Raw genomic sequence first — 9,383 nt, 5'->3', positions numbered from 1 at the left:
GTTCTCCCTCCTCAATCCATTTTTTCCTAGATCTAATAAAGGCTGCTTCTGCTTTTAATTTATATATATATTATCCAGTTTATTTTGTAACTCAATTAGTTCCATCTTCTCCTCCCCCAAGAGGTCGGCTGGTGACCTCTGAGAAAGGGAAGTTATCTTAATGATCACCTTTTCCTCCTCAGCTCTTCTGGTCTTAGCAAGATTACTACCATATTTTCTAAGATATTTGGACACCTCAAATTTAAAGAGCTCCCAGTTCTTGCAATAAGATTTTTCTTCACAAGCCCTTTCCCAAAAGTGTGAGAGCAGATCTTTAACCTCAAATGTAACTATATCATTATTTAATAATGAGCTATTTTGCTTCCAGTAGGATGCTCTACCAAGGTTCGTATCAGGGGTAAATATTTTGATATCAATGTAAATATCCCTATGGTCTGTGAGGGGAGTAGTACAAATATTTGTAGTAACACACTCACTATCAATACATTTGGATATAAGCCAAAAATCTATTCTGGATTGTCTGGAGCCTGTTTTGTTACTCCAAGTGAATGATCTTTCGGCCGGAAACCTCTCTCTCCATATATCAGTAAGATCAAACTTTTCCATAAAAAGTATTAAACCCAAATTCTGATTGGTTGGCCTACCTGGGGGCCATCTATCAGTTGAATTATCTATTGTAATGTTAAAGTCCCCTCCTATCAATAATAACGAATTGGGAAATTTAGATAACCAATGAAGTATATGTTTCTCTATAGATTCAAGCAACTCATCATTCTCATGTTTGGTGTTGTACCCGTAGAAGTTTACAGTAATGAGCGTAATGTCATTGTAACTGATCACAAGACAAATAAAGTGACCAAAGTGGTCACAGTCCGAGTGTAGAATATTACCACCAAAAGTATTTTTCATTGTAGTGACACCAGCGGAGCGTTCAGATCCATGGGAGAGCCAAATATCGTTGCCCCACTGTGACCCCCAGAAGTTGGCATCAGCCAAAATTGAGTGAGACTCTTGAAAAAAGCAAAAATCTGTTTGAAATTGTTTAGCAAATAAAAATAAGGCCTTGTGCTTCACACTGTTTCGTAACCCCCTAGCATTAAGAGATAATATAGACAAAGACAAAACAACAAAGATTATATAAAAGTATAAACTGTAGTAGGATGAGTCAAAGACGTAGGAGCAGTGAACGATAAAGGAACCGAGATCTGCACCATTTAAGTCAATTTAAAGTGAAAATAGCTTATTCCATAACCTTTGAGCTAGACGTTATCTGGCTTTGAAATTCAACTCAACTGGAAATTATGTTCAAGACCAAACCAAGGGTTCTTGTAGTAAGAGAGAGTAAAAACCCTCTATAGTGTAATCAGGAACTATTCTAAATAATTGAAAAACAAAATGTTTTACATATAAACGTTCCTAAGACCTTTTTTGGAAATAAGTATTAATAACTAAATAGAACAATAACCGTGTAAAGTCAGAGCAGACCTGTATGCCATTTAAAACAGTATCTTAGTTACTGTATACATAAAACAAATTCAGCATTCAATCTTCTTCGTAAGTTTGTAAACAAAATAGGTCTTCTGGTCATACAAGAACAAACTAATAAATTGAAATACCTGAGTATTCCTGAAAAATAGTCACCTGATGCTTATTAGGTAAACAACATAAGGAAAATGAGAATACCATGTCTGAAACCATCAACCTGTTCCTTCTGGTGAGATTTTAGGGAGGAATATGGATTTCTGGACCGTTGATGAAACCTCGTCCTCCGACAAAGTAAGCAGCCTTCCCCTCACTTCGTGCTATCTTGATCGTTGGCCACAACCTGTTCCTTCTTTCTATGTCTTCCGGGCTGAGATGCTCGGCGAAACGCATACCATGGCTCTGAAGAAAGACGTTCTTCCTAGCAGCTTTCCAGACAGCATCCCTGTAGAATCTGGTAGTGAATAGGATGATGATACCCCTGGGTCTTGAATCGTTTTGCTGTTGCTTCTTGCCGAGGCGATGCACAACGTCGATGGTTTCACCAACTTTGTTCTTCTCTGCAGGCAAAACTTCTTGGCAGACACGGATAGCCTCTCCTCGCACATCTTCATTCTCCACCTCTGGCAAGCCGTAGAGTCTCAGGTTCCATTTTCTTGTGTATTGTTTCAGATCAGTGAGACGTCTATGGTAGACATTGTTATTCTTTTCCACCCTTTCCACATTTTTTTCAACTTTTGCCACTCTCGTTTTCACATCCTTAATTTCCCCACATGCAAACTCCACAGTCTTTTTCAAGCCTTCGATAACCATGGTGTTCGCGCCTACCATTTTCTCAATGGCGTCACACCTGGAGTTGATGAGTAAGGAGAGGGTAGCCACGATGTCAGAGTTCATGTTGGGTTTGTTGGAGGGTGGAGGTTTGCACCGGTAAAGAGGATAATTTGTCATCTTCAGCATTCGAAAGCATGCTATTATCCGTAGGCGAAGCGTAGTTATGGCAGTTGTCTATAAGCACGTTTCTCTCTTGTTGATTAGCAATAGAACGGCTAACTTCTTCCTTTCTTTTTTTTGTCACGACTTTGCATGGACATGCTGAAATAAATGATCTAATTATCATTCCAGTCACAGGAAAGGTCTTATATCTTGAACAAATAAAAATAATAATGACTAAACTAAGCAAAGATTAATTTTATATTGACAAGAGAGCCGAGTGACCACTCTAACAATGGAAATACATTTGCTCAACGAATGAAGACAGGCAAGATCAGATGGGACCATTCTAGCCAATGACAGGGCAGGTACGCATGTGAACAACATGCACAACTAAACATATTTTTCTCAAAGTTTCCAGAATGTCACATGCATCGACATCTAAAGCAATAGTATCAGCCAAAATGAATGCTACAGTGCAGGTCTAACAACAGTGGTTATTGTTGAAAAATGTGTGTGTTTGTTATATCCTTAGAATACAATTGGAAGACTTGGAAAATCCATTCTAATGTTAGGCTAATTGAGAAATAGTCTGTGTCTATATTTGATTTAGGATATACAAGGAATTGAATTTTCAGACACAGGTCTGTAAACTTCTGTTTCATTCTCTAAGAGCACATGTTTCAGTAACACATGAAGCTTAATTATTGACCTTTTCCAGAATGCATGTAACTTACTAAGGCATTTTAAACAAATAGCTGTAATATGGTTGTTTCTGTTGAATGTTGGAGGGAAAATATACCAAAAACTTTCCTGATCATTTGGCCAATATACCCCAATCACAACTCAAGTAACAATATTTTTCAATATTGTTGGTCTACCTAACAGTTTAGAATATCACCACCAAACCCCATGGTTTTTCACACTCAATAATTTCCTGTGTGTATCAAGAATGATCCACTTCATATAGTGATATCTGGCCAATTTAAAACAACTGTGGGAAGCATGTTGACACCCTGTAGACACCCTGTAGATCCAGTCCTTGCCCCAACAAATTGAGGCTGTTCTGAGGGAAAAAAGGGGAGTTTGCAACTCAGTATTAGGAAGTTGTTCTTGATGTTTTATACACTCAGTGTATATATACAGTGCTGTACAAAAGTATTTCCCCCTTTCTGATTTTCTCTATTTTTGCATTTTTTGATACTGAATGTTATCAGATCTTCAACCAAAACCTAATATTAGATAAAGGGAACATGGGTTTACAAATAACAAAAAAAGAGACTTATTTTATTTATATAATTAACCAAGTTACGCAACACCTAATTCCCCTGTGTGACAAAGTAATAACTGGTATTGCCACCTTAAGCTGCAATTACTAAAAACAAATTCCAAATACCAAATCGGTCCATATTATCAGGCAGGTGTGTTATTTAGCAATAAGCATGATAACCTGTATTATGAGGTTACATGGGGTTGCCCATCTACATTTATCCCAGTGTGCTAATCATTAGCAAGATCAGTGGTTCTCAATCCTGGTCCTGGGGACCCAAAGGAGTGCACATTTAATTTTTTTCCCCAAGCACTACACAGCTGATTCAAATCATCAAAGCCTTTTGATGAGTTGATCATTTTAATCAGCTTTGTAGTGCTCGGGCAAAAACAAAAATGTACACCCGTTTGGGTCCCCGGGACTAGGTTTGAGAACCAGTGAGCAAGATCATAAACTCAAAACATTATCTTGTTGCTAGCAACATAGACTATTGCTGACTTGACTGTCCCAAACTTTCCATTGGTACTCAGCCAAGGATGTATATACACTGAATAATGTAGGCCTATCTGTTACAACGGACTCCTGTTACTGCCTACCATACAATGTTGTTGTCTCGCTTTATGTAGTGTTGTGTTGTCTCTCTTGTCGTGAAAGGCCGTTTGCCTTTTGTTAGGCCGTCATTGTAAATAAGAATGTGTTCTTAACCGACTGAGTTAGCAAAGTTAAATAAAGATTAAAAATAAACAAAGCACTTCTCTGCGGCTTTCGACATTATTGATCATAATCTGCTGCTGGAAAAAGCACAATTGTTATGGCTTTACATCCCCTGCTATATTGTGGATCTAGGGTTACCTGTCTAACTGAACACAGAGGGTGTTCTTCAATGGAATCCTCTCCAACATAATCTAGGAAGAGTCAGGCATTCCCCAGAGCAGCTTTCTAGGCCCCTTACTTTTTCAATCTTTACTAATGACTTGCCACTGGTGCTGATTGAAGCCTGCGTGTCTATGTATGCTGATGACTCAACACTATACACATCAGCTACCAAAGCAGGTGAAATCATTGCAACACTTAAGAGCTGCAGTCATTTTCAGAATGGGTGGCAAGAGATAAGTTAGTCCTAAATACATGAATTTCAAAAACTAAAGGCATTGAATTTGGGACATAAAATTAAAACACTGAACCTCAACTAAATCTTTTAATGGATAATGTGGAAATGTAACAAGTTGAGAATAAACGTCTGTCATGGTAAAAACATATTGATACAACGGTAGCTAAGATGGGGATAGATCTGTCCATAATAAAGCACTGCTCTGCCTTCTTAACAACGCTATCAACAAGGTAGGTTCTACAGGCCCTTGTTTTGTCGCACCTGGACTACTGTCCAGTCATGTGGTCAGGTGCCACAAAAAAAGGACTTTAGAAAATTACAATTGGCCCAGAACTGGGCAGCACGGCTCACCCTTAAACGTACACAGAGAGCTAACATTAACTTTATGAATGTCAATCTCTCATGGCTAAAAGTAGAGGAGAGATTGACATTATCACTACTTGTATTTGGGAGAAGTATTGACATGTTGAATGCACCGAGCTGTCAGTTTAAACTACTAGCACACAACTCAGAAACCGATGCATACCCCACAAGACATGCTACCAGGTCTCTTCACAGTCCCTATGTCCAGAACAGACTATGGGAGGTGCACAGTACTACAGAGAGCCATGACATGGCTACTATTCCACATCAATTAACTCATGCAAGCAGTAAAGATCTAAAAATACATACAAATACAACTTATGGGACAGCGGGGACTGTGAAGAGACACACACATGGATTTTGTTTGGTAGAGTAGTGGCCTGAGGACAAACCCTTAATGTGTTGTGAAATCTGTATTGTGTTAGTTTTATTGGATAGATCTGCCTTTAGTGTTCCAGTCCCCATGAAGAGTAACTCCTTATCACAAATCTATGACCCTGTGTTGCCTTATCACATGTAAAATACATTTTCAAATTCAATGAAAGCTGTGAAACTTTACCTAACTTAGAGAATACCATTACCATAAATATGTACTCAATTATTTTACCGTACTTCTTGGTGGCAGTTGTGAAAAGTTGCATGTATTGAACATGCCATTGCTTTTTAGACACTTCCCAGTGGGCTATTTTCCCCTTTAACCAAGTGGTCTACTTGAAACTCATGTACTATATGGACACATTAACAATATCAATATATATTTTGTTAAAGTTAACCTTGCCTGCCAATAACCAAAATGAAAGTGTTCAGTAAATTACCAGTAGCTTTGCAACCATTTGACATCTCCAATAAGCCCCTTATGGTGAACGAGAGGCTTGTAGAATTACTACGTGGAATATAGTACATAATTTGCTGGAGGGGAACTATTGGGCATTACCATCTGAAATAGCAAAGATGAATTGTGTCAGTAAATGTTCAACTTTTCCTCACAACCCCCCCCCCCCCAAACAGCTGGCAAACAGGTTTTATTGACCTCTGGGATGTCTAACTTGTGATGCCCATAGTAAAGGTCTACATCAACTGTAGGTAACCATGTTCCTCCTATGGACCTAGATGACAGTTGGGACCTTACTTGACATGGCACTATTACAAGACAATGAAGGACACCCTCTGTGGTCAGAGGTAACATCCTTTATAAACCTCACGTTAAACTTCTCATATTGTTATGACCCTCAGCCACTAGTAGGTCTACAATTGTCACTATTTATCACTAGTATGAAGATGCTCAGTAAGACAGAAAAGAACCGGAATAGACTGATACAACATCCATTACTACAGGTCAACACTTAACACAGAACCTTTAGTGATATCTTTTTAATTGTTTTACAATCGTTTTACTTGCCTCCAAAATACAGTAGTGTTGTCAAGACAAACACCAATGCTACAGCTGTGTTGCACTGCAACAGTTTAACACTCCCCTCCCTATAAATGCAAAGCCAGTAGGATCTATCAGAGAAGCCAGGAGTGCTAGTCTGAAGGCCGTAGTCTTGGGATGGAAGTGGTTTAGCTCTGGCCTCCCAGGGTGTGCTTGTCAAACAGGTACTCTGCCATCTTGTTTTTGACAGCATCCATCTTGGTGAGGTTGGTGATGTGGTCACCCAGCTTCTTAATGGCCTCCACCTGCTCATTCAGGTAATGAGTCTCCAGAAAGTCACACAGCTAAAGAGGGAAAACACAGGTCAGACAAGAGAATGAATACAGACTATTGTAGATACAGTAACACACAAGAGCCTGGTGGTAATGGCATAAGTGCAGATGAGATGTCTGCAGTTAATTTTTTAACTAGGCAAGTCTGTTAACAAACACTTATTTACAACGGCATTTTAACAATGGGCTTACTGCCTTCTTCAGGGGCAGAACATATTTCCCCCTTGTCAGCTCCGGGATTGAATCCAGCATCCTTTGTTAACAGCCCAAAGCTCTAACCACTAGACAACCTGACGGCCCTTTTGCAAACTTACGCATCAGCTGCTATTGCGCAAATGTGAAGCAGGTCACAATCCTGTGTCATTAGTTATCAGAGCAAACCCCTGATCAATTCCTGGGACAGGACCTGTATTCTGTGATACATACATGTGGTGTGGTTCCAACAACTTACATGGGGGTCAACCTTGTCTGAGGCAATCTTGTGCAGGTCCAGCAGAGCCTGGTTCACATTCTTTTCCAGCTGCAGAGCACACTGCATGGCCTCCAGCCCATTGCCCCACTCATCACGTTCTGGCTTCTACACAGGACAGAGTGAACAGAATTACACCCCTCACACTCAGTTCAGTGGTTAGAGGCAGTATGTTTAGGACTACTCCAGGTTCTCTATATAAACTTAGCGCTGGAGACACTTTCCTCCATGGAGTAAAGTCATTTATCAGTCTACAATCTGAATGTGTTTGATGCTCAGGTGCTCACCTTGATGTCCTGGAGTAAAATGCGTCCACCTCTCTTGTTCTGGAAGGAGAGTAGCTTGTCGGCGTGCTCCCGCTCCTCGTCGCTGTTCTCCTTGAAGAAATGCGCGAAGCCACGCAGAGCCACATCGTCACGGGAGAAATAGAAAGCCTGGGTGGATAAACAAAACAGTGTGTTTAGAAACACATGCCAAACGTGACTCGGCATTCTGTTCTTGTTGTGGAAACTAAACTTGATAAAAAAGCATGAATCAGTCTAGTCTGTAGTCTACTTGGTAACCTGCCATTTACCCTGTCAAGGAGTTGTTACGCGCCCTGTCCAAAGTAGGATAGATTCCCGGCTTCATTTAAGAAGAAAAAAACCCCTCAAATATGCACTTCAGAGTTTCTTGGCTATTAATGATCTAAGCCAATATAATAAAAAGCCAGGTGAAAAAAGGTATTTAGACCCAGGCGTAATACAGGTAAATCAACAAAACGGTCATCTTGGTAGACTCCTTACCATTGAAGTGTAGGTGTAGGAGGCAAACATCTCCAAGTTGATCATCCGGTTGATGGCAGCTTCGCAATCGTGGTGATAGTTCTGGCGGATCTGAGACTCCATTTTGGCAGATTTTCTTTATCAAAATGAACGGTACAAAAATAGAGTTTCTTCGACTATTTTTCTATTATACTTCAAGAAAGTGTTATGTTATCAATCCGTAATGCGGGACGAAGGCAGAGGAGTTCCGTTCAATCACTGTTGAAGCAAGAACTTCTTCATGCGTCTTCTCAGACTTGTGAAGTAGAAGGAGCCTTGTTCGCTCTATTTATTGTTCAAACGGAATGCGTCAGTGAAATCCACCCTCACAGAGCGTAGCCAATCACCTTTAGAATTTCAACAGCAACTAGGCAGATCATTTGAAGACGTCTTCCCACTCATACACATGACCAGAGGCAAATATTATTTCTTCTACTGACAAGAGAGCCGAGTGACCACTCTAACAATGGAAATACATGTGTAGCAACATGCAGAACTCAACGTTGTTTTTCTCAAAGTTGCCGGAATGCCACGTGCATCCACATATATCAGTACATTTGTAAAAGCTTAAACATTACGAAACGTATATTCTATCAAAATCCTCACGTAATTAGAAAAAAACGGGCTTATCTCACGCGGACATATATTGGGCGGAGTAAATGCTCTCGCCTTGACCTCTTCATCTCGGTCTATATTTTTTTGTTGCTGCTTTGTTTATATCAAAGTAACATATTATTGGAAACAACTAAAGCAGTATTATCAGCCTAAGGCAATGATACAGTGCAGGTCTAACTAGAGCGGTTATTGTTGAAAAAGGTGTGTGTGTTATATCCTTAGAAGAAAATAGGAAGAATTGGAACACTCATTCTAATATTAGGCTAATTGAGAAATAATCTATGTCTACATTTGATTTAGCATATAAAATAATTGAATTTTGAGACACAGTTCTGTAAACTTCTGTTTCATTCTCTAAGAGCACATGTTTCAATAGCACATGTTGCTTAATTATTTACCTTTTCCAGAATGCAGTCAAAAGAAAAACTGTAGGGTTCATCACACCTTTTTTTTATATATATCAATTCAATTTTCAGTATGAGGTATGGGAATACAGTAGTGGACAGAGAAGGAAAGGCTGGCTTTTGTAGAAATGGTATTTGTTGATACACCTTTCGGTTTCAAATGACATATTCTAGTTGACATGTGGTCTATCAAAGTTGATTACATTAGCCTAGGAATAACTACACAAAA

At 39.4% G+C, this 9,383-nt stretch overlaps 1 protein-coding gene across 1 annotated transcript; it reads right to left on the bottom strand.

Moving 5' to 3' along the window:
* Window positions 1-6,515: 6,515 nt before the first annotated feature.
* LOC135555934 (ferritin, middle subunit-like) lies at window positions 6,516-8,433 on the bottom strand. The gene is made up of 4 exons (XM_064988750.1): window positions 8,118-8,433; window positions 7,620-7,766; window positions 7,315-7,440; window positions 6,516-6,875 (listed from the first exon to the last, which is right to left on the bottom strand). Exons 1-4 carry the CDS (start codon window positions 8,217-8,219, stop codon window positions 6,720-6,722), a joined length of 531 nt encoding a protein of 176 aa, XP_064844822.1. The 5' UTR covers window positions 8,220-8,433; the 3' UTR covers window positions 6,516-6,719.
* Window positions 8,434-9,383: the final 950 nt, after the last annotated feature.

This window comes from Oncorhynchus masou, chromosome 15 (genome assembly GCF_036934945.1).
Source record: "Oncorhynchus masou masou isolate Uvic2021 chromosome 15, UVic_Omas_1.1, whole genome shotgun sequence".
Classification (NCBI taxonomy): Eukaryota; Metazoa; Chordata; class Actinopteri; order Salmoniformes; family Salmonidae; genus Oncorhynchus; species Oncorhynchus masou.
The sequence above is the reverse complement of the archived record's forward strand: the minus strand, read 5'-3'. Positions and strand labels throughout refer to the sequence as shown.

Coding starts and splice junctions, on each gene's coding strand:
- LOC135555934 (XM_064988750.1), bottom strand. CDS start 8,219: ATGGAGTCTCAGATCCGCCAGAACTATCACCACGATTGCGAAGCTGCC. Junction 7,767..8,117: donor CCTACACCTACACTTCAATG/GTAAGGAGTCTA, acceptor TTATCCACCCAG/GCTTTCTATTTCTCCCGTGA. Junction 6,876..7,314: donor CAGACAAGGTTGACCCCCAT/GTAAGTTGTTGG, acceptor TTCCCTCTTTAG/CTGTGTGACTTTCTGGAGAC.